General features: G+C 42.1%; 1 protein-coding gene across 1 annotated transcript in view; it reads left to right on the forward strand.

Annotated features, from left to right (window-relative positions):
* NME7 (NME/NM23 family member 7) overlaps positions 1-25543 on the forward strand; it is a 111581-nt gene that overhangs the window by 17056 nt on the left and 68982 nt on the right. The window contains exons 2-7 of the mRNA XM_006764180.2: positions 2999-3106; positions 3804-3970; positions 8569-8679; positions 11708-11758; positions 15168-15375; positions 19351-19456. Coding sequence (XP_006764243.1) covers positions 2999-3106; positions 3804-3970; positions 8569-8679; positions 11708-11758; positions 15168-15375; positions 19351-19456 — 751 coding nt within the window. The remainder of the gene's footprint in view (positions 1-2998; positions 3107-3803; positions 3971-8568; positions 8680-11707; positions 11759-15167; positions 15376-19350; positions 19457-25543) is intronic.

Here is a 25543-nt window from a genome sequence, read left to right on the forward strand (position 1 = left end):
ATATTTGGGGTTTATACCATTGACCTCCTCCAAGTCAGGAATTGTTTTTTGGAATTTAAAGAATATACCACAAAACTTGGCACCAGATAAACAGTTGATAAATATTTTGGGAACAAATAAGTCAGTGCATGAATGGGCTGTCTGATCATCTGTGGTCTCCCCCACCCTTTTATTATTATGGTAAAATACACAACATAAAATTTACCATCTTAACCATTGTAAGTGTACAATTCAGTGGTACTGAATATACTCTCGATATTGTGCAACCATACCACCACCCATCTCCATTGCTCTTTCATCTTAAAACACTGAAACTCTATAACCAGTGGGAAAAAAAATACCCTTCAAATTAATGGAGGTGAAATAAAGACATTTCCAGGCCAACATCCACTCTGTCTTTGAACCACACCACCACGTCATATTACTGTGGCCTCTGCACCTTTTCTCTCCACGGACACCCTTCCGTTCCATGAACTGATTTCCTTCTTTAGGAATCATGTACCGATGAGCGACCCGGTAGGACACATCTTAAATGCAATTGCCAGAAACTCACAGAAGGGCTCCCATGACCTTCTACAACTCTCCAGTGGCTCCTGCTCTTTCCACTGTTCGTGATCTCCTCCAATTTCTACTGGCCTCGGCCTCCTTAGTGCTCAGCGGCACCTGGTAGACAGCCGCCCTCTCTCACCGACCCTCTCTCACCGACTTCCTCACAGTTGCTCTCTGCCTGATAGGACTCTTGGTTTCTTGGTTTGTTTTCAGTTGTTGTTTTGTACCCCACTTTTCTAGTTCTTGGGAGATACCATGGGTTTGCTAGAAGCTACTTTGTCAGCCAGAAACAATAGTTCTCATAAACAGTAGTTTATTCTTCATATTAATACTGTTTTCTGGAGAGTGTGTTGTGCAGAATTCGACCACCTGCCTCAGAATAGAGTGCCATTGCCAGCTTAGTGGGTGGGCTGCCTGGACCAGCGGAGGTGCCAGGGGCCCTGGGCTTTCATTGGCCTGGCCACCCTGCCCTTCGCCTTCCATTTTCCGGTAGATGTTCCTCCTTGCTTCCATTGTGTAGTGTTCTGTATTTATTTTAGGGTGAAAGCACTAGTTCAATCAAGTCTTTGAGTGGATGAATATTTTAATATAGATAGTAAAAATTTAATAAGCCACTAATATTCAAATTTTATATTAAAAGAGTACAATAATAGAAGGCACAGTGAAACCTAAGCTTTAAAAGTCTGTATTTATATGAATCAAGAAAAATGTCTGATAAAAAGCTATTATAAATATCATGGTTTGTCTTTTATTTTACCTTTATTTCATCTTGACTAATAAGCATTGGTTAGCCGGGTCCGTGTGGCTCAGTGGTTGAGCATCGACTCATGAACCAGGAGGTCATGGTTCAATTCCCAATCAGGGCACATGACTGGGTTGCGGGCTTGATCCCCAGTAGGGGGCGTGCAGGAGGCAGCCAATCAGTGTTTCTCATCATTGAAGTTTCTATCTCTTTCATCCTCTCCCTTCCTCTGAAATCAATAAAAAATTATATATTTTTAAAAAGCATTGTTTAAATGTATCATTTATGTTTGATTGTGGGGAAAATGAAATGTGTTAAAAACTATCTACATTATAGTTTTGAGTATAATCATAAACATAACTATTAGAATGTAAGTGTGTTATTAACGTAATTCACATTTATAAGTGAATTATCAACATCCATATACCTTAACCTGAGAATCAGACATGAAATCCAGAATTAGCAGCAATACTCCCAGATTCCTTTTTTCATTCCTCTTCACTTTGCTATTGTAATGAAAGGCTCTGGGGCACAACCGTGGGCAAACTACGGCCCGCGGGCCGGATCCGGCCAGTTTGAAATGAATAAAACTATTGAAAAAAAAGACTGTACCCTTTTATGTAATGATGTTTACTTTGAATTTATATTAGTTCACACAAACACTCCATCCATGCTTTTGTTCTGGCCCTCCGGTCCAGTTTAAGAACCCATTGTGGCCCTCGAGTCAAAAAGTTTGCCCACCCCTGGGCTAAGATATGTTTAATAATGTGTTTGATGGGAAATAGCTGCTACATAGTCAAGGAGGGAGGGCCCATCTTAGACTTGTGTTTTCATCTTATCCTCTGTGTTAACCGTAAGGATGCCCCTGGCAGACCTCCAACTAGAGGGAACTTGAATGACCAGGGGCCCCTGTCACTGTGCTCTGTGATCGGGGCTGCTCTGCAGGTAGGGCCCGGGAGGAGCAGGGATGCCCTGGGAGGCAGGAACCACTCTGCGGGCCGACTGGCTCCAGCACCTTCTCTCTGGTGGTTGTGCTGAGCCTTCCCCAGATGGCCAGCAATCCAGGAGGATCCCACCGAGCCCCCCACTCTGTCCTCCACTCAGGAGGGGGCAGCCAATCAATGATTCTCTTTCATCATTGATGAGTCTATCTCTCTCTCACTCTCCCTTTCTGAAATCAATAAAAATATATTTTTTAAAAAAACAAAATAAAAAGATACTATCAGGTGAAATTACTAAGGAGAGAAAGGGTATTTACTATAATTTTCATGGCATTAATATACTATTACTGTTAGATATTTAAATTTAGGAAAGTTAAAACTTTATATAATTGAGAGCTAGTCACTCAGAATTTTTTTTTATGGCAGTTTATTGATTGTGTATGTGTAAACTTGCTTTCGGCAGGACTGAATTATTAAAAGTGCTTTAAACATGGTTGATTTACTCAGGAAGACTGGGTGGCTGTGAGGTATCAAGCAGTTCTTAAGCCATGTTCAAGATATCTAAGGATATTTAATAAATTAGAGGCGCATATCTGAGGGTGTATTGATAACTGACATATTGTAGAAAAACAGAATCCTTCGATATAATAGGTATAACAGATGGTTTGTTGTACATATTTGGTAACTCTTGCTTTCAATGTATATGATTTCTACAAGAGTGCCTATGTTTTATGGATTAGTGATGAAATCTTCCTTTTTCTTGCAGAATCAGAGTGAAAGATTCGTTTTCATCACAGAGTGGTACGATCCAAATGCTTCGCTTTTTCGGCGGTATGAGCTTTTGTATTACCCAGGGGACGGATCTGTTGAAATGGTAAATGAGCCTTTCTTTGCTTGGAAGTGGGCAAGGGAGCCAGGGTGGGGTAGGGAGAGGAACGGGCTTGCCTTTTAGATAGTGTGTCCAAAATACTTTTACATGTACATTTTTAATGGGGATTCTTTTCTGGTATTATAATTCCAGTTTATTTTTAAATGTCGAAAAATAGGAATGAACATTTTTTTGGTTAGAGAACTGAGTGGAGTTATCCATGTTTTGGATGAAGTGATAGCAAGTAGCTCTAGGGAAAGCTGGTCATGGTCACAAATACGTCCCCGTTATTGAAAGCTGTCATCTCTGCACAAGGCGCGACTGAAGAAGGTCGAGCTGAGGTCCCTTCCTGGGCAGCCCCTTTGACGGGCGACTCCCTTTGGCATTGGCGGTTTGTTTAGGCGAGAAAGCAGGCGTTGGCGTTTCTCTGGGATGTCAGAGGTAGTGACTTGCTGAGCTGATTCGGCAGTAAACCCATCTTTACAGTCAGGGTTTTCTTAAGAAGTAGCACATTTGTAAGGAGAATTTCTTATGTTATTACCGGAGTAGACTCTGAAATACAGAAGTTATAAAAGAAATTACAGTCTGCATTTGTAGCGAAGTGAAGCAGAATGTAGCCTGTGTTTAATAATGTAGTAGGGAGGGCTCTTCCTAATCTCGGAGACGAACATTCCCTCTGATCGCTGATGTCGGTCGGCTCTAGCATGACGTGAAGAACCGCCGCACCTTCCTGAAGCGGACCAGGTATGACGGCCTCCACCTGGAAGATCTGTTCATCGGCAACAAAGTGAACGTCTTCTCCCGGCAGCTGGTGCTGGTTGATTACGGCGACCAGTACACAGCTCGCCAGCTGGGCAGCAGGAAAGAAAAGTAAGGAAACCGTGCGATCGTCTTTTCTTTTCATTCTGTAAACGTTGACTGGGGACCAGACTTTGTGGTGGTTCTATTTTTGTTTTTGTTTTTTTCTATCTTGTTCTTACAATGTAGACATTTTCCAGTGGTCCCGTTCAGTGTGGAGACACGTTTAGAATTCCGTGGACCGGATTCTGGGATTTCTTCTCCACTGGCTCCCAGGGTGATGCCCGTAGTCTTAGGCAGTGATTCTTTCTGCAGGAAAAAATGCAAACTTTCTCCACCTTCAGCAATCGTAGTAGCAGACCTCCAGCTGGAAACAACATTGGAATAGAAAGGGTTTTGGTGTATGGGATAAACATGGCTTATGGGGGAAAGCAGTACCTTAAGCTCTAGACTTTCATTGGTAGATATGCATGTACATTTAAATATGTTGTGTTGTTGGTATTTTTGTACATATTTCTACCATTTTACTCCTCTTTTCTTTTTTAGTTGAGGTATAGGTTTGTATCTATCAGGTCAAATTTGTGATTGTGGTGTTCACACCTTTCACATAGTCACGAATTTTTCCCTAGCTAATTTTATCAATTACCAAAGTTTTGTCAAAATGCCCCACTATACTTGTCATCTGCCTACTTTTCCTCATAGTTATGTTCATCTTTATGTTGTAATTTTGAGGATATGTCACTAGGTTTTTAAATCGTTAAATCTTCTTGGAAAATTGAACTTTTGCTATTATAAAGAGACGGTCCTTATCTCTAGCGATGGACTTAGCCTTGAAGTCTCCCTGGTGATGCAGTAGCTGCCCTGGCTTTCCTCAAATGATGCTTGCATGGTCTGCCTTCTTTCATCCTTTTGTAAAATTAATTAATTATTTTAATCCTCACCTGAGGACATTTTTTCCATTGATCTTTAGAGAGAAAGTGGAAAGGAAGAAGGAAGGGCAAGAGAGAGGAAGAGAGAGGGAGAGAGCGAGCAAGAGAGAAACACTGATACAAGACACACCGATTGGTTGCCTCCCACATGTGCCCCCACTGGGGATGATTGCCATGTGTCTATGTGTGTGGGATACCTGTGTGTTGTATGTTGTTATGTGAAGTAGTTGAGATACAGGGTGAAGTGAAGTTCCTTCTGGGAGGGACTGTTGCCAGGAGGCATTGTAGCAACCTGGAGGACCGCTGAGTTCACAGTTGGAAGTTCCCAGACCACCTGGGTGAGGGGACTTGTGCTGCCAGACCATTCCAGGCCTTCTACCTGTTCACCCTCAGAGTGGACTGCCCACCCCGCCCCTCCCCCAGGGACCTGGGAGTTTAAAGTTCAGATCCGCCCAGCAGGCGTTGCTGCCAAGTTTAATGCAACTTTCATTCCCATTTCTCTGAGTCCCCATTTTTCTTTCATTTTTGTAGCAATAATTGTTTAATACCCAATCAGTTTATCTTTGCTTTAGAAAAATACTTTGTCCTTATTTTTAGTTTTCCATGGAAGGATGGCTCTGAATAGCTTTGCATTGCTGTGCGTGGAAAGCTAGGGCTCTGCCCTCCCCTCCAAACCACAGCTGTCTCACGAGACTTCTCCTTCCCCCTGGGCAAGCACACACTCCACCCTCGCAAACAAAACTTACAAGAAACTGTAACTGGGCCTAGGGTTGCTGTTTTAGGACGGGTTCTTCATGCTTAGGGAGAGGATGAGTGCCTTTGGAAACACTCACATAAACGAATGTGGTTAAAGTTGGCGTTCCTGCAGGTGGGCAGCATCCAGGATGTCGCTGGGACAGTGTGTGATTGGCCATCTTCATTGCGTCCATCTTCATCAGTTTCCGTTCTGAGCCTGAAGGTGTAGGAAGAACATACTTTCTGCATGGCTGTGAGAATTATCGCTTTTCAGAAACCCCTAGCCTGCCTGAATCTGGTGAAGGCTGGCCAAACTTTTTCAACTCGCCACTGCTAAGAAGTTTTAATGTCAAAGGACGGTTTTCATCTTTCTTGGTTTTCTTCTAAGAGCGTGTCATGCTGTGTGCTGCAGAGCTTGCCTCAGAGCAGGTGAGGGGAAGGTCAGTACGGTGATGCCCCAGGGGCCACCCTTCCAGGCTGGCTGTCCCTCTCACCTTGACTCTGGGCTTCACTGTGTATCTAGCATTGGCCAAAGAGGCAGCAGCAAGTGTGCTCAAGGGGGTGCTTGCTAAGTGCAGGTACACGGGACACTGCGGCTGTGCATGAAGGAGCCCGGCCTGGCCTCCTTAGGATGAAGGGCCACAAGGAAGGAGAAGCCTCGCCCCCAGCGAGCCCCCAGCCAGACGCAGCTGCGTGAGCAGCCCCAGGTGAAACCACTGCCCAGCCAACCCACAGGATCCTGAAGAAGGGGTTTAAGCCGCTGCATTTGGGGTGGTCCTCCTACAGCCGCAGAAAGCAGGGCACTGTTCATACTGGTGCCACTCTTAAATGACGCACGTGATTGCTGATGCCCGTCTTATTTTCCCTCCAAAGTACATTTTAATTGTCATCTACGGAACAGTTAAGCAGAAAAGATATGACCGGGGTTTAGAGTTTTAATTGCAGTAAGCAACCCTTTGTCTCCTGTGGGCGTTGAAAGAAAAATCAGACTGCATCTTAAACTAAGTCCTGTCCGTTTCGTGTTTTTCATGTTGCTTCTTGTTCGCAGGAGACGATGAGTGCTGATGCGTCTGTGTTTCAAGAGCTGTGGTTCGCGAAAGTTCTAGAGTTCAGCATAGACAGTTGATGGGTTTGGCTTGTCATATTTAAATAATGTGAGCTAAAAAGGGACTCATTTTCATTGTGTTCAATGAAGCCATATCATATAAAATACTGTAGGAGACTCATCTGCTTCAAAACAAAGAAGAAAGATAGTCTGGTGCTGCTGGTACTGAACAGACCAAGATGAATAATTTGTTTTTCAAAAGTTTTAACCTCCAGCCATAAGTTACATCCAGCTGCGAGACTGTTTGAATCATGGGACTCTCAGCCAAGTGCGTCTCATTGAAGAAAAAAATCCCAACCAATCTCCGTTTGTGGGTCTGTGAGTTAATGTCGTGTCGTACAGCTGAAAAGGAAGTGGAAGTGGCTGCTGTTCTTGACCATAGTCTTGTGTCATATACACTGAGCGACTCCCACCACTCTGATTTTCATCTTGCATTTGTAATTATTTCCAAATCAATGGAGAGCGTCCATGTTAAAGCCAGTGAGACCAGAAATCAGGCTGGCAATAGTAGCCTTCAGGGTGTTGTGAGGATGTTCCTTTTAACAACATTAAGCGTGACAGCACCTGTGGTGCGGGAAAAGTGCAGACTGGGAATGTTATCAGGTGGGTGTTTTGTTCTGAAGATGCCCCTGACCAGCTTTGAGATCTTAGCCAAGTCGCCTTTCTGGGCCCAGCTTTCTCATTAGTAAAATGAGGGCACCCAGGTGATCTCCATCGTCAAATATGTTAGTCCTGTGGCTTCAGAGGGGAGTGCATTGCTCGGGGTAGCCTTGGAGGAGAGAGATTTTAAAAATTAGGGTGGGCCCGGCCAGCGTGGCTCAGTGATTGAACGTTGACCTATGAACCAGGAGGTCATGGTTCAGTTCCCGGTCAGGGCACGTGCCAGGTTGTGGGCTCAATCCCAGTGGGGGGCGTGCAGGAGGCAGCCTATCAATGATTCTCTGATCATTGATGTTTCTCTCTCTTTTTTCACTTCCTCTCTGAAATCAATAAAAATATATTTAAAAACAAAAGTTAGGGTGGTGTTTATTGACCATGATCATCACCAAGTGTGAAAGCGTTTGGTTCTTTGTGCGCCACTCATGCTGTGAATATGAATGTGAATAATATTTAGTTATTAATAGAAGAACTTATAATTATTTCCAATCAATGGATAGCATACATGTTAAAGACAATGAGACCAGAAATCAAGCTAATAATATATTTAATACAACATTTTTTCCTTTCATAAAATGTGTTCTAAGAAGTAGAACTTTTTAAAAAGCATTTTCCAATTTTGGCACATTAAAATGACAATTTTAATGTATTTTCTCCTAAGCTAATATTATTATTATTGTTATATTGTGTACCTTATTTTGGTTTTCTTGGGGGAAAAAATAGTTACCTTAATTTGCAGAAGTTTTTAAGAGACCTTCAGTGCACTTCTTTTACAATTTACTAGAGGCCCAGTGCATGATATTCGTGCATGGGGTGTGTGGGGGGGACGGCGGTGTGTGTGTCCCTCAGCCCAGCCTGCACCCTCTCCAATCTGGGACCCATTGAGGGATGCCCAACTACCCTGTGGGATCGGGCCTAACGGGCAGTTGGACATCCCTCTCACAATCTGGGACCTAGCTCCTAACTTTTCACCTGCCTACCTGCCTGATTGCCCCCTAACCACTCGGGCCCGATTGCCCCCAACTGCCCTCCCCTGCCAGCCCGATTGCCCCCAACTGCCCTCCCATGCCAGCCATCTTGTGTTCACATGGGGGCAACCATCTTGTGTGTTGGGGTGACGGTCAATTTGCATATCACCTCTTTATTAGATAGGATTGTGATGTTTGAGTAGGGAGACAACCACTGCGTGGGAATTAAAAGTAGAATCTGCTGAGCTACTTTCAAACTTCTTTCTTTCTTTGCAGAACTTTAGCCCTGATTAAGCCAGATGCTGTTTCAAAAGCTGGAGAAATAATTGAAATAATAAACAAAGCTGGATTTACTATCACCAAACTCAAAATGATGATGCTTTCAAGGTAATTTGTTGATAATTTTTAGTTATGCAATGTCTAGTTCCCTTTTTTTAAAAAAATCATCTTTTATCATTCATCTCATTGTTGAAAATTTTAAAATCTCACACTGAATGACAAATAAAATACTTATCTAATTAGAATGAGAAAATGCAAGGCAGCTGGTGAGCAGTAGCTGTCAGATGCTCCTGCCTCCTTCCCTGTGTGTTGTCTTGCACAGCCCCATCTGCTGTTATAACTCCCTGTGATCTCCTAACACATCAGTAGAACACTGTATAGAAATGCAAGAAGGAGAAATGAATGTTGCATTATTCCCATTGATATGGGAGTGTTATCGTTGAGATTTTCAAAAGTGATGCATTTGGAAATGTTTGTATTTAGCTCCACCCAACCAACATATATGTAATTGAGAAATATACCTGTTTACTCTTCCATTCTATCTGAGCAGGTGTTTTCTAAGTTGCTTAGTGAAAACAAGACTTTCCTATAGCAGGGGCATTAGTGTGGCAGGTAGGCGAGACTGGGTCTGTTACTCCACTAGTTTAGTGTGTTCAGGGTCAGGTCTCTTCTCACTGCTGTTTTGATATCTAATCCACCAGACAGTTGCTTTTTTGTCTGCGTGTACAGGGACATGGATAGCAGCAGCTATTCAACATTGCATTCCCAGGAAACCATTACAAAACACCCTCAATTTAACCCCAACAAAGACAGACGTTTAATTTGCATTTTTCCCCCTATGTGAGATCTCCCAGTTCCCTATTTACCAGGAAGGCAGGAGGCTTCTATTTCAGAGCATAGAGCCTAAAGCTAGTTTGCTTGTACCTGTGCCACTAACCAGGTGTGTGATTGTGAACAATTGATTTCTGTGCTTCAGTGTCTTCATCTGTGAAATGTAGGTCATCATAGCACCTGTGCCAGAAAGTTCCTATAGGGCCAACATGAGTTTACTGTGTGTCAGGTGCTTTGAGAAACCCTGGCCCATCGTAGGTATACCTCTGTGTTAGCTGTTACTAGCAGTAGCATTAGTACTAGTGATATCATTATTATTTCGTGGAAACCAAGGTCATGACACTTTATAAGTGGTCCCATTTGTCCCATTTCTGTAGGCACTGAGATGCTTGCCTTCTAGCAGGCAATGGGACTGGATTATGGAGATGCATTTCCGTAGTTTCAGGGAGATGGAACATTTTTTATGTCGCCACACTTCCAGTGCCTGGTACTTGGGTATCAAACTTCCCATGCCAGAGATGCCCAAGAAAACTTCTTCCCCTTGTTCATGCCATCTCATGCATCTCTATTAACACTACTGTCACGTCCTGGCTTTTACCCAATTCAGAAGCTAATGAGGTAGTCTGTTACTCTTTCATGGGTGCTGCAGAAGGCAGGAGATGTCTGGGTCAAAGACAGAGGACCTGTTGTGGCACAGCAAGCAGCGTGGACGTCATGTTTGTGTTGGTTCCTCTTACCTCCTCCAGGGCCATGGAAATAATGTGATATGGGCCCTGGTGGGTGTTGTATGCACAATTGATTACATCGCAGTGCGGAGCATTGAACTTGGGTTACCACTGTTTCATCAGAAGCAGTAAACAAGCCTGCTCTTTGTACTGAAGAGAGACATGACCTCATCCCTCAAAGATAATCACCATGAACAGGACTCTGAGAAGTGGCAGCATAAAGAGCAGTCAGGGCCTCGAATTCCTAGCTTATCCAGTGAGACATGCTAGGTGCACCGGAGACCCATTGGAGGATCTGACAATACTTCAGTCTTCTCTGAACTTACTGGCTCCAGCGTCAGTCCCTCCATTAGCATAGGATCTTAAAGGCAGCAGCCAAATTTCATCCTACTTGGTCTTTCTAGTTCTTGGGTCAAGGCTTCAGTCGAGGTAGGCACTCAGTAAATACTTCATGGAAGAATCAGTAGTTAGATCCTCTGAGAGACTGGTGCGTTCCTGACTGAAACAGCAGCTCTTCTCTAGGTGGTGATACTCTTGTTAGTATCTCTTCCATTAAAACGTTTTAAGGAAGAATGAGATAAGAATGATGGGGAAAATTCATGAATTCTCAATGTGGTTTCTGTTTTAGATTTTGAAAGGAGATAACTGCCGGGCCAGGGACATGTAGGAAAAAATAATGAAACAGTTTTAGTAGTTTATTAAGATTTTTCTTCTTTTCATTGATATTAAAGATTATGATTGTGTGTTTTTCTCTTTTAGTAGTTCAGTTGTGTTGAAAGGTAGAATTGGTTGTTTTGTAGTCTTGCTGCTGACTTTTCTAAAATACCACATTAATGAGTTTTTCTGGCATGCAGTGTTACCTCATTATAGACTGCAGTACATATATCCATTTCAGTTTTGTGAATTCTTCCCCTTACACTCTAGAATTTGTTTTTTGAAGTTGGTAATATGGCATAAGTACTGGGGTCCAGGGGTTCCCAAAGGTGTGGACGGAGTCGGCGAAGAAGGAAAGACTCGGAGACAGTGTTCAGTTGATGTAGAGGTCAGCGATGGCCACTACCATGCCAAATCCAGTGACCAGTTCTCAGTCTGTATTTTATTTAATCTTTCAGTGCATTTGACAAAGTCCTTTTTAAAATCCTGTTTTCAATATTGCTTTTTCTTTCATCTCCCTGCTTATTCCTCCCTCATAGTTTTCTCGGCTAGACAATTCTTGATTTTCTGACGTCGGAATGTCAACTGTCAAATTAGCATGTTTAGGGCGTTTCTTATCTCCATTCCAGGGAGTAAAGATTATGTACTTAAGCATGATTGTTCGTAGTTAAAGAGATTAATTACCCACCTGGCACTTAGTAACAGTATGCCATATATGCCAGGTCCCTTGAAACAGCAAGGATGGACCAGCTCCCGGCACATAAGCAAAACATGGAAAGGACGGGGTATTTGTGCAGAATATTTGGTTAAAAAATAATTCACATTCAGATCAAATCAATAGAGGGTTTTATTTTTATTTTATTAATGTAAGCTAAAATAATTCTCGTATGTAATTGCTAACTGTTGTCATTTTTATTATTTTATAGGAAAGAAGCAGCAGATTTTCATATAGACCATCACTCAAAGCCCTTTTTTAAGTAGGTACTGAATTGGAGGCTAATGGAGAATATTCTGGAAAATGAGAGTCATAGTTTTACAATTAAAAGTTTTGTTATATGAGGATAATCTGTCAAAAAGGACCCCAGCAATATCTTGCAACCGTAAAGAAGTATTTTATTTATTTTTTAATATTTTTTTATTGATTTCATAGAAGAAGGGAGAGATAGAAACATCAGTGATGAGAGAGAATCACTGATCGGCTGCCTCCTGCATGCCTCCTATTGGGGATTGAGCCTGCAACCTGAGCATGTGCCCTGACCAGGAATCGAACCATGACCTCCTGGTTCATAGGTCAATGCTCAACCACTGAGCCATGCCAATTGGGCTGCAAAGAATTATTTTCTAAAACTTGGTTTTTCTGTCCTTATCTCATCATTAAATATCTTAAACTTTAATAAGCAAATAAGATTATTTGTTTAAATTATAAAGAGCATCACTTTCTTTTTAGATTTTAGTAGATTTAACATGGAGTGATAATTATATTTTATGTCTAATATTTATTTCTGCTGTGCTTTTAAACTCTTATTTTGGCATTCTCATATGTATAAATAAATGTTCTTAGAATCCTTACATTTTAAATAATTTTATATACATTTTGTTCTTGAAACATAGCAACAAATATATGTTAGAAACTGAATCTATGTCTTAAATATCTTGGTTGTTTTTATTTTATATTTTATTGTTAATCCTTACCCAAGGATATTTTTCCCATTGATATTTTTTTAAAATATGTATTTTCTTGATTTTTTTACAGAGAGAAAGGGAGAGGGATAGAGAGTTAGAAACATCAATCAGCTGCCTCCTGCACACCCCCTACTGGGATGTGCCCACAACCAAGGTTCATGCCCTTGACAAGAATCGAACTGGGACCCTTCAGTCTACAGGCCGGCACTCTATCCACTGAGCCAAACAGGTTAGGGCCCATTGATATTTTTTTAAAGAGTTGGGAGAGAGGGAGGGAGAGAGAAAGGGGGAGAGAGAGAAAGAGAAACATTGATGTGAGAGAGAAACATTGATTGGGTGCCAACTATGGCCAGGGATTGAACCTGTGACCCTTTGGTGAGAAGGCCGAAGCTCTAACTATCAAGGTACGCAGGCCAGGGCTTGGTTTGTTTTTAAATTTAGTTGAACCTTGTGCATCTTATATTACTACTAGTAGCCCGTTGCACGAAGATTCGTGCAATAGGCCTTCCTTCCCCTGGCTGCTGGCACCGGTTTTCCTCCTGCACCCGGGACCTTTGATCCTGCCGCAGCAGCAAGGCTTGGCTTCTCCACTCCTGCTGCTCCCAGCTCCTCCTTTTATTTTTCCAGCTCCTCCAGTGGAGCCCAGGGCAGACTGGAAGCCTGGGTTCCCCACAACAACCCAGGCCCCAGGCGGCCCAGGCCCCCAGCCACTCCTTGAGCGGAGCCCAGGCCCCCTGCCCCACCTTGAGCAGAGTACAGGGCCTGTGAGAAGCTTGGCTTCCTCCATTGCCAGGAGCAACCGAATCCTCCTGCTTACTCCAGCTCCGTGGCCTCCGCCATCTTCAGTCATCTTCAGTCTCTGCTCTGTGCCTGCATATGCAAATTAACTGCCATCTTTCTTTGGTTAATTTGCATAGTCACTCTGATTGGCTGGTGGATGTAGCAGAGTGGTGGAGTGACAGAGTGATGGTTAATTTGCATGTTTCTCTTTTATTAGTGTAGATTGATAAAGGAGCACTTGTATCTCTAATGAAGAAAGATGTTAGCCAAGCTGCTATGATAGGCATGCCATTTGGTACCCTACACAGAATAGGGGTTTAAAAAAAAAGCTTGATATAAGAAATGTATTATGTTATACATTGTTTTAAATCAGGCATTCTAAAATGTTCCTGAACCTTGTTAGAATAGGAACATATAATTATCTTGGAAGTTACTTTTTATTATATTCTTTGTATATGTTTATAGCATTATATTGCAGCTCCTGATGTAATGTGTTACATGTAATTAGTATGTGGTGAATTTTATCACATATATGAATTAACTAGTTTTCGTGTTGTATTGAGAAACACATAACAAAAGACGTAGCTGCAGTCACGGAGGCAGTGCCACGAAGCACCATCGTTTATGACCGGACATGCTGTTCCTGCGTTCACCTGCCACGCTCATCCTGCGGCTCATCCTGCTGTGTGCTCAGAGAACTGTGCTACTAGGACATTAGATTATAGGTTTCTTGAGGGAAGCTTCTGTTACAGCCTATTCTGATTTGTAGTAGATGATCATTACATGCTATTGAATGGATGAACGTATGTTTCTTCCCTTGACTTAGATTCCTTAAGTCTAATTATTTTGGCACCTGAGGCCTAGTAGAATATGTCTGAGGAGGTCATGTAGGCCTTTTAGGACGGAGTATATCAATACTCCTACGTACATGCTATTTCTTAGAAATATTCAACATGAAAATGATTTTTGAAAATATATTTTTATTAATCTCAGAGAGGGAGAAAGAGATAGAAAAATCGATGAGAGAGAATCATTGATTGGCTGCCTCTTCCTGCATGCCTGACACTGGGGTTTGAGCCCATGACCCAGGCATTTGCCCCTATGGGGAATCAAACCTTGACCTCCTGGTTCATAGGTTGATGCACAACCACTGAGCAACACCAGCCAGGCAGCATGAAATGATTTAAGAAGTCAGTACTGAAGAGGGTTGGCTCATGGAACATGGCTCACCCAGGCAGGAAGTGTGTGCAACAGTCAATAGTTAAAGGCACAGAAGGGCTGCGGTGCCCTGCTCCTCTCTCCAGGAGGGTCCTGGCCGCTCTTGGCTTAGATGAGAGAGAAGCATGGGCTTTCTTTAAAAAGTAGACTGTTCCCGCTAAGCACAGTAGGAGGAACGGTGTCCCTTATCTCACAGTTAAACTTGTCATTGTTGCCTTGTACACAAATAAAAGTAAAAAAATGAGGTTTTGTTTTTCATATCTTAGAGTACTGTCTGACTCGGTGTATGTGTAGCTTTGAAATTGAAGATAGGAATAAGTCACTGCAGCTTTTATGCTAATAAAAGGGTATTTCTTAAAGGCCAATTGATTTTTTTTTATAACTAGACAAACTTAATGCTTATTGATTGAAGCATAGATCAACAGGATGCATTTTAAGGCAGTGAAAGGTCTCAGTCCAATGAAACAGTGATTTTTCTGCTCACAGTAATTGCTTTGATAACACTAGCAATTCAGGCCACTGCAAGGCACTTGATTTATGAAAAATGCACCTTGTCCACGTAAAATCCACTATATCCAATAGTTCTGAGATCTTAATGTCCATGAATTTGTTGAAATACTCAAATTGTAATGTATCCTTGTTGTGAAGAGAGATGCCTAGTCTGACAGAACAATGAAGCAAATCCACCTTTTACCTGTTTCCTAGTGAGCTGATCCAGTTTATTACAAGTGGTCCTGTTATTGCCATGGAGATTTTAAGAGATGATGCTATATGTGAATGGAAGAGACTTCTCGGACCTGCCAACTCCGTGGTGGCGCGTGCGGATGCGCCCGGAAGCATCCGAGCCCTCTTTGGAGCCGACGGCATCAGAAATGCAGCCCATGGCCCCGACTCCTTCGCCTGTGCGGCCCGAGTAAGGTGTTTCCAATACTGTCACTCAGTTTTGGTTTTGGGAACTGTTTGATGTCAACGTTTAGCATTTCCATTGCTACTGATGGAGGGTGGATTGATACAGCTGATCTTGTAGTAGAGAAAACCTTGACCTTTGGCCTGGGATTAGCAGTGTTTCAATGATACATCTCCCTCAGGAGCTGGTAACCTGGTTACGGCCAAGGTAAGTTTAAAATATGTCTCCCACTTCTTGTCCCAAAGACTGAACTTACTAAGGCTCATCAGTGTTTAAATTACGGAGTTTATGTAAGAATACCAGTTGTCAGACAGGGAATATTCAAAAAGAAGGCACCATTGGATATGTTCTCTCCTGGGCTCCTAGCACTCTCTTTCCAAGTTTAACATCTTTTTCTTTCCTACATCTCCCTAGTGTTTATGAAAAAGTTTTCCTGCATCATTCCTTGTTTTAAATTCACACAAATAAGGTATTACACTGGGTTTACACTGACATTGAATTAACAAAGTGCAAATTTATTCTTGGCATCATGAAACATTTCTCAGTTCATTTAAGATGGTTTTTAGTCTGGTCATGTTTGCAGTTAAATAATAATAGACAGTTTTATGATAATTGACTTTTCTTACAAGTTTATTAGTAAATTCCTTCAGCTGGCCTTTCAAACGAGACCTTGAATCTGATCGCTGTGGTCAAATCACCGTTATATTTTCTGGGCTACTGCAGATGCCGCCTGATTTTTTTCTTTTCTCCTGTTAATCAGTTTATGAAAATTTTTTCCTGCCCAAGTAAAATTAACTGCGCCCAGGGGGACCTTCTTAAAAACAAATTGTATTAACAATTGAACTATTGCAAACCCTTCCATGAACTTTTGCCTCTTGTGGAATAGCGTCCAAAGCTCCCCCAACCTGGCCCCTGCCTCTCTCTACACTTAACCTCTCACCAGTCTCCCCTTACTGTGTCCCAGGTGTATGACCACCTTGCTACTCCTAGAATGGCCTTTGGCCTGACTGGTTCAGCCTACAGCAAAGAGGGCAGTGTGGTTGGATGGGGGGAGGGAGGAAGGGCAGATGAGGTCACAGAAGTGGTCATGTGGTCCTGTAGACCCCAGTAGTACAAGACTGTTGGCCTTAATGTATGTTAATTATATCTCAACAAAACTTAAGAAAAACAGTAACAGTACTGCTTACCTGTTACCACTTCCCTGATTCTATGCACGGCACCCTTCCTTGATGCCTGCTTCATGCCCACCACATCCTCCTGATTCTGTATTCAGCCTCCTACTAGACTGGGAATTCTTGAAGATGTCTAATTTATCTTCATACCTCAAGGATCTAGATCACAGGTGTTTTAAAAGTTTTGGAATTAAAAATTATAACAAACCTAATGTTTATCAAGGCTCATTGTGTGTATCACAGGCATAGTTCCAAGCAGTGGAGTGTCTCATTTAAATCTCAGATATCCTATGCAGTTGCTTGTTATCCTAATTTACTGTTGCAGAAGCAGACCCAGTGAGTTTAGGTACCCGGGCCACATGCTTGACCACCCCCTCCACTGCGTGTGCTGAAGTAGTAGCCTACTCACCGTCTTTTAGAATGTGGAAGTCCTGGAACTAGAGAAAAGAAAGTTTGTCATCAATAATCCTGTCAGCAGCATTTACAGTTTACCTATTTATGGCATACTAGCGGCCCGGTGCACGAATTCATGCACCAGTGGGGTCCCTTGGCCGGGCTTGCAGGATCAGGCCAAAACTGGCTCTCTGACATCACCCAAGGGGTCCCAGATTGTGAGAGGGCACAGGCCAGGCTGAGGGACCCTACCAGTGCACGATCGGGGCCATTGAGGGTCACAGGAGGTTGGCCAGCCAGGGAGGTACCGTGGGAACGCCTCTGGACATGTCCAGCTTGTCTCACTCAGTCCTGATTGACCGGACACCAACAGCAAGCTGACCTACCAATCAGAGCATCTGACCCTGGTGGTCAGTGCATGTCATAGTGACTGGTTGACCGGTCAACTCTCTGCCCCCTGGGGTCAGTGCACGTCACAGTGAGCAGTTGAGCAGCCTTAGCATATCATTAGCATATTACGCTTTGATTGGTTGAAGGGACGACTGGACGAACAGACACCTGGCATATTAGGCTTTTATTATATAGGATTCTTCCAGCTCGTTTCCTTGGTCATTTATGTAACCTGCAAAGTAAACACCATTTTACATAGTTTTAACTTAATTGCTTTTTTCACTTAATATTATACCATAAAATTTTTCCATGTCACTAGATTACTGTCAAAAGAGTACATTTTAATGGCTGCAGAATATTCTCTTGGCATGGAAATAACATGATTTACTTAAAAGGTTCCTTTTAAGGTTCCTTAAAAGGTTTGAGGTTTTTCTCATATTTGTAAATAAGGGTGCATTATTCATGCCACTTCGTATTGGATTATTTTCTGATAAAAGGGTTTTTATTTGATATTAGGAGAGTATATAGAGAGAAAGTTTGGTATTTTTCAATGTTTTAATCTGGAGCATTTACAAAAATTATATATATATATACATATACATATACATATATATATACATATATATATGTATATGTATATATATTAGTATATTTTAACTGAATTCAGAGAGTCCCTCCCTCCAGCTGGTCCTGCCCCAATGGGTCCCCATCACTGTCCAGACTGAGGGACCCCACTTGTGCACAAATTCGTGCACTGGGCCTCTAGTCCTATATAATAAAAGGCTAATATGGAAATTGTCCCCACGGGTGAGAGTTTGACTGACCAGGAGTTAGATGTGGCTGACCACCAGGTGGTGGCATGGAACATGGCGGGCATTGGTGACGCAGTGCTGGCAGTGGGTGGCAGTGGAGGTGCTGCCAGCCCCAATGGCCTGACAAGAGCAAGACTGCAGCAGGGGGTGGGGCTGGTGAGTGGGTGGTGCTGGCCAAGGAGGATGTGAGTAGGGGCCCCTATCGCCCCGCCTGTCGCCCCACAGATTGGCCCTGATTACTGTCCAGGCCTAGGGACCTTACCTGTGCACGAATTCTGTGCATCAGGCCTCTAGTATTTGTATAAATTACTCTGTAAAAGTTTGGGAGAAACTTTTAACTGGTAACCATTTATCTTTATAATTAAAGATATGAATATAGATTAGTTGAATGCTTTAGTGAGGTTACCATAGGATCTTATCAAGGTGAAATTTATGAAAAAGTGCAACTATATGCTTTACAATTTGTTAAATAAAATATAGTATAAAAGCAATATACTTAAAGCTTATCAAATTGAGTCTGAATTTTATTTAGGGGAGAAAGTTATATATCTTTGTCCTTCCTTACTGGCTAGTTTAGGGAAAAGTAAAGGCTAACAGGAGAGGAGCTTTATGAGAAATATTTAAGCAGCTCGGATCACAAAGTAATATGAAAATTTTTTGTGTAACTTTACTTTCTGTGAAGTCTCTGAATTAGTAAAAGTGTGCTCTTGCAAATGTTAGCTTGGATTAATAGTCGTAAAAGCTTAGAGATAGGGAAGTGTGTTTAAATAATTAATGGTACTGATGAGTGTGACCATCTTTGACTAGTTCACATGGCTGGGTTGTTGTTTCAGTGAACCACGTGTAAAACAACACAGCCTGGCCTGACCGATGTGCACAATGGTTGGTCAACCCATGAACCAGGAGGTCATGGTCCAATTCCCTATTGGGGCACATCTCTTGGTTGTGGGCTCAATCCCCAGTGGGGGGCATTCAGGAGGCAGCAGATCCATGATTCTCTTTTGTCATTGAAGTTTCTCTCTCCCCCTCTCCTTTCCTCTCTCTGAAATTGATAAAAACACATTTTAAGAAAACACTGCCTGAATCTAGCTACAAAATATGGTTCATTTATTAATTTTATCACAGGACTATAGTGAGTATTTAGTTTTAACTAACAATAGTTTTGATTCTTGATCTCCATTTTACACGGCAAAGTCATTTCTCTCTATTTCTAGGAAATGGAGTTATTTTTTCCTTCGAGTGGAGTCTGTGGACCAGCGAACTCTGCTAAATTTACCAATTGTACTTGTTGCATTATTAAGCCCCATGCCATCAGCGAAGGTAAGTGCTGTGTCAAGTACAACATGTCCAATTCATTGTGTTCATAGGAACTTATGAGCAAATCCTTTTGGAAATGAGATGGGATGTAATTTAAAAATCATCCTGAAAAAACTAGAATATCCTATATAATGAAAGCCTAATATGCTAAGTGTCCAGTTGTCTGGTCAGCTGTTTAACCAATCAAAGCATAATATGCTAATGATATGCTAAGGCCACTCAACTGCTCCCTATGATGTGCACTGACCACCAGGGGGCAGATACTCCGACCAGTAGGTTAGCTTGCTGCTGGGATCTGGCAGATCGGGACTGAGTGAGACGGGCCAGACATGCCCTGGAGCCCTCCGTCGGTCCCTCCCTGGCTGGCCAACCTCCCACGTCCCTCCCCGGCCCCCTATCATGCACTGTTGTGGGTCCCTCGGCCTGGCCTGTGCCTTTTCACAATTCGGGACCCCTCGGGGGATGTCGGCACCAGGGACCCCACTGGTGCACGAATTCATGCACCGGGCCTTTAGTACTAAATAATAAACATAATTGAATGGATTAATTTTTTTCTTAGTATTAAAATAATTCAGGTACACAGTAGAAAATATAAAAAAACATTTAAGTTACTTGTTTTTCATTATTCTGAGTCATTGTTCACATTTTGATATTTCCTCCAAATCTTTTTATTCTGCATATGTATATATATGTGTGTAACTGACACATGTGAATGTAATTAACATGTTTAAGATATAGGTCTATAGGCAGATCCTTGGGACCGTAATTAGAGGGGAGCAACATGCATGATGGGTAATAAAAATTTATGGAGAACTTACCACTATGTGCCAGGTAGCAGACTGAACACCTGTACACTATCCCTTTTAATCTCAGTAATCATGTCAAATAGATGGGTTTGTCATTCTTTCCCAGGTACATGAGGCTCTATGTGAATAAGTCATTTCCCAGTTTAGTAGGGAAACCAAGATGCAGACACTGGTCTCCTGTCACCTCTAGGTTTTTCCTCTACACCCACTGCTCTGCAGCAGTCATGGCAGAGCATCACGTGGTATAGCAGTAACATTTGAAATGGCTGGGGTTGACAGTCTATGAAGAAAAAGGGAATTTTATGTTACCCTCACTTTTCTTACCTGGGCATGGACACACACACACACAATCAATCAATCAATATACAGACACATTCTAATGTGATGAGCCAAGTTCCTGTTTAAAGGCCTCAACTTTATAAAAAGCTTATTTTTGGCATCTTAATACATTCAATTTGATCTTTATCTGATTTTATTTTTTCTAAGGAAAAATGTGATGCATGGAAAGAGAAATAAAATAGAATACTAGTTATAGCTCTTAATAATTGCATAGATAAATATAACAAATCTATTTAAAATGATTATATAATTGAAAGATGATGTCACATGACTAATTTTATATTTACACAGGTTTAAATCATTTTCAGTCAGCTGTTTTTTAAAGATTAACTATATTTCATATATTCATATTTGATACATAGCATTTGAGGTAAATGAGTTAAAAGGAAATTTTGTAAAATTTAATCAAGTGGCAAAACAGTTTAAACTTTGGCATTTCAAGTTGTTGTTTTTCCCCCTTTTATTTCTAAACCTCAATTATAGGGATGCTTTAAGACTAGTTTGAAATGTGTAATTAACCCAATTTAGCTTAGAGTTAATAAACTGTGGCTATAATAAAATACAGTTTAAAGTTTCATATTGAATTTATTATTAGATTCACTTGCCCCCTTTCAATGGCTGGTTTATGTTTATCTTTTTCTATAATGATCCCATTTCCTGGCATATTTAATTTCATCCGGGGTCTAGTGTGGATCTGAGAGGAAAAGAGGTTAAAGAAAAAGTTGTTGATAAGAGAGCAGCTGAAAAGAAGTTGGGTTGTTCCCTGAGGCTGACCACCAGCTCCCCCAAAGGCCAGGGTAGCCTGCTGACCAAGCAAAGCGCAGTTTACTGCTGTTCCAGTAAAGAGAGCACACCTGGGCGGAGCCCCAGGAGACACCCCAAGGGCGAGGTCCTGGGCAGACTTTGTGGAGTTCCCGGTCCACCTGGAGAGATTGAAGGTTTCCTGTGAGTGCAGAGATCTGATGGAAACTGGACAGTGTTCGTGAGATCCGAGTTTAGGTTTCGTGGACACAGTGCATCAGGGATCTTAACCAAGTCTTCTAAGTACCCAGTTGTTTGATGTGAGTTGTTTGCCAAGTTGAGAGGATATTGTGAAAAGGGGATCATTTGAGTAGTCTATTGTTGGTGTAAATGGACTTTGGGGAAGTTCCTGACACGTACAATGAAGCCATTTACTGTACAGCCTTATCTTTGTGGCTAGGAATTTCTTAGCACAAATAATAAAGTCATGCGGATGTAGGCGCCTTAGTTCTTAGTCCTGTGGTTAATCTGTATGGATTCAGTGGTTGGCTTCTCACTTCTGAGAGAGCTAGGAAAAAATACAGAGCATACAGAGCGTGGTTTGTGGACTAGATGGCAGCATTCGCGGTCTTGTTATCTATGTCGATTGAAATATCTTTTGTCATTTGGAGGACTCAGATTTTAAAAGGGAAGAAAAATAAGGCGAATATTTTCGTGTTCTTTTTTAACTTCAAGATGATACAGAGCATTTGTTTTGATGTCCTCGGTATTACTTGTATGTAGTTAGTTCAATTCCATTGATAAAATAAGTTAATTTTACCCTGAAATCAGGCTACACAGGCTTGAATCCTGGCTCCACTACTTATTCTCCATGGACTGTTAGGTAACTGACTCAGGTTAATCTCTTTCCATCATCTGTGAAGTGAGATTAGCAGTTTCCCTTCTTCTCAGAGTAACTATGCATTAAATGTAATAGTTAATAACTAACATTAATTAACTATAAGGACTGTCCCAGGTCCAGTGTCCAGCTGAGCTGAGTGCTGCGTCAGAGTTGGACATTCGTACTGTGATGAGTACTCCTCTACCGCTGCCATGACTCCTACTAGTAACTCCTTCGTAACAATGCAGTGGCTTAAAATGCTAACAAAATCCACATCCACACCTGTCACCCACAGAAAGAAAGAAAATCCATCTCATTGTTTAAGGAACTAAGCGCTGTCCTCAGTTAAAGTCTGGTGTAAGGGAAGTCCGTGAAGTGGTCATTGCTTCTGTCTGGCTGACTGGCAGCGTCCTCCGTTACCTGCCTTGATGGCCCGTGAGGCTGGCACTGGGCCCAAGGAGGTGGCGAATCGGGAGAGCGGCCTCTACACTTGCCATGGCCCCCGCGTTAGCCTTTTGAAGTATGAGAGCCCGAATTCTGTGGGAAATTTTTTCTTCAGCAGATTTATGCATTAAACAGTTTGACTGCTTTGTTCATGACATTGTCCTTCCTGAAATTCAGTTTCCTTTAGTCTTTAAACCCAGGTGTTCTCTTACTCTATGAAATTGTGTAGAAAATTCTTGTGAAAGATAATTGTGTTCTGTATCTTAATGTTATGTTTTGGCTGTAAAAAATCTATTTTCATGGAGGCTGTTGGAAAGTAATTTTAGATTTTATTTCTAAAAAGGCATATTGTCTGTCTGCAATTCACTTATTAAGAAGCACATTATTTAGTAGAATATTGGCCAGTTTGTAACCAGAGTTATCTCTGATATGCTAATTGAGCAGGAGGACCGTTCTCAGCCAGGTTATGTTTATCAAGTTTCTTACTTTTATCAATCAGCTCTTCTTACTCAGAGCCTCTTTCAGAGATTCACTTTCCTCCCTGAACGATCATGTGATACTCAATAGACCAAGAGCCCGAGAAACACATCCACCCTGTGGAACCCCCTGAATTTGGGATGATTAAAATGATTGCATCCCCTCCTTTTCTATAGATGATTTTCCTCAAATAATTTAGTCTCTGGAATACTGTGGAAGAGGTGTGAACTTCTTGGTGTAAAGAGATTGGATTTAAACATCGTAAATCTAACTCAGTTTCAATAAAGACTCTCGGAGTGGGCCCAGTTTTGCGTAGCAGGTCATAGTGGCGGAGTTTTGTGGTTGTTTTATGTCCTATCTGAAACATCTTTATAAGATGTGACAGTCAGGGTGGCCTGCAAAGCCTAAACTATGAACTACCTGACCCTTCACAGAAAAAGTTTATTGGCCTTTGCCATACCGTGCATTTTCAATTGGCCCTGCCTAAATTTTGGCATGTGTACCTAACTCTGAATTGTTTAATATTCCGTGAACTTGCTCACTCCAGATTTTTTTTTCTAAGACAAAGATTTTAGAATGTTTAAAACAGCCATTGGAATCTCCTCCCATCTTCCAAGTTATTAATGTGAGAATGTCTATTCTCCTTTCTTTCAAATGTTTTTACTTAACCTTATTGATGTATAAATTACATAGCATAGACACGCATGTTCTAAGCATGCGCTTCTGATGTTATATTACAGCATCTCAAGCTCTCAGTCACGAAGTCCTTCATGTATAAAGTTGGTCTTGTCAGGTGTCTCCCTGGAGACACTCGGAGGATGCGTAGACAGACTGACTGAATCCAGTGTCACTGTGTGAAGGAGGACTGACTAGGCTTACACCAGGCTCCACTCTGCGCCTTTCTGATTAGTGGGGCTCTGTCCATGACAAAGCAATGAGAGGTCGCCCTGTCCGTTATCTTCAGGAGTCAGGCTTGCTCTCCCCACCCGACTGGAATAAAGAAGCAGCTGTTGCTAGGCAGCCGGGCACTAGCACCTAGCAACTGACATGTGAGCTTCAGGAACCCCAGGCTCCCTTCAGAGCTCAGTGATGTGTGTTACAAGCACAAGTCCTATGCTCGTCTGTCTGAATTAGAAGGAGCACAATAAAGGGATGGCCATCAGCCCGTGAAAGTCCTGAGCACCTGGCAGGGGTTATTGTAGGATGTGACGTGCGGATACGATTATCCTTCTATGGCTCGACACTTGCTCAGAGAAATTTCTTAGCCTCTCTAAAGCCTCATTTTCCTCATCTGCAAAATGAGGGTGACAGGACCTACTTCATAAACGAGTTAATACATGTGATACACTTAGAATAGTTTACATAGTAAGTGTTCCAGAAGCTGTTAGCTGTTAATAATAATAATTGTAGTGATTCTATCACGACACATTTTTTAAAACCTCGAATCAGCTGTCTATTGCTTTATAACAAACCATCCCAGAACTTAGCTCCTTAACAACAATGTGTTACTCCACACACTTCTGCGCATTTGCTGGGCTCCCGTGGTGATCCTTCGTGGTATACCTGGGTCGCTGCGTGGCTTCTAAGGTAGGCGTCTCGAAAGTCAGAACGCAGTTTTTTAGCTTTCGTAACTTTAGGAGTACAAATGTTACAAACTAAAAATACTACTTGCAAGTGTAATTATTTAATTTAGTTTATATTCCATTTTTTTAGATTTTGAAAAATACTTGATTTTAAGTTTATGTCTTGGTAAACATTTTAAAAAGAAATGAATATAATGAAACTTTCAAAAACTATTTTACTACATATGTGTAGCATGTGTCTTCCAAGTTACTGAAACCTGCACTCAGACTTGTGGGACACCCTGTATGTGTATTATTTAAGGGACCGTATTTATTGGAAAGGAAAGAAAAAAAAATTGAAAATAAAGTGGACACTTCATTGCCTTCCCCTTTTTCACTTTCTTATACTTCAGGACTTAGTCATCACCATTCAGGGCATGATGTTCTGGATGCACCTTGATGCGTGCCTTTGATCTCGAGAGCTGTTAACCCCCTGGGTTCCAGGAGGAGCAGGTCGCCGCACGTTTCCAGCAGAACCTGGGTGACAGCTCCATTCTCCTCCTTGCCTGCTTTGCATGCCTGTGTCTGTTAGAGGACCCTGTAATTTTAGGACACGTGGTGACGGCCCCTGAGCAGAGCCACACTTGCTCTAGATGTGCAGAAAACGTATCTCAGAGAGTTCGTAGCGAAGATAGTGAGTTCCCATCCCACCTCGGAGGAGCCCCAGGCACTGGTTTCTGTGTGTCCTGTGACCCTCCCCTGCAGAAGGTGCAGCCGCAGAGGAGGACAGGAGCTCCTTCCGCTTGGCTGTGGCTCTGCCCCTTGGACTTGTCCTTCTTCC

The sequence above is a fragment of the Myotis davidii genome, unplaced genomic scaffold (genome assembly GCF_000327345.1).
Source record: "Myotis davidii unplaced genomic scaffold, ASM32734v1 scaffold401, whole genome shotgun sequence".
Lineage (NCBI taxonomy): Eukaryota > Metazoa > Chordata > Mammalia > Chiroptera > Vespertilionidae > Myotis > Myotis davidii.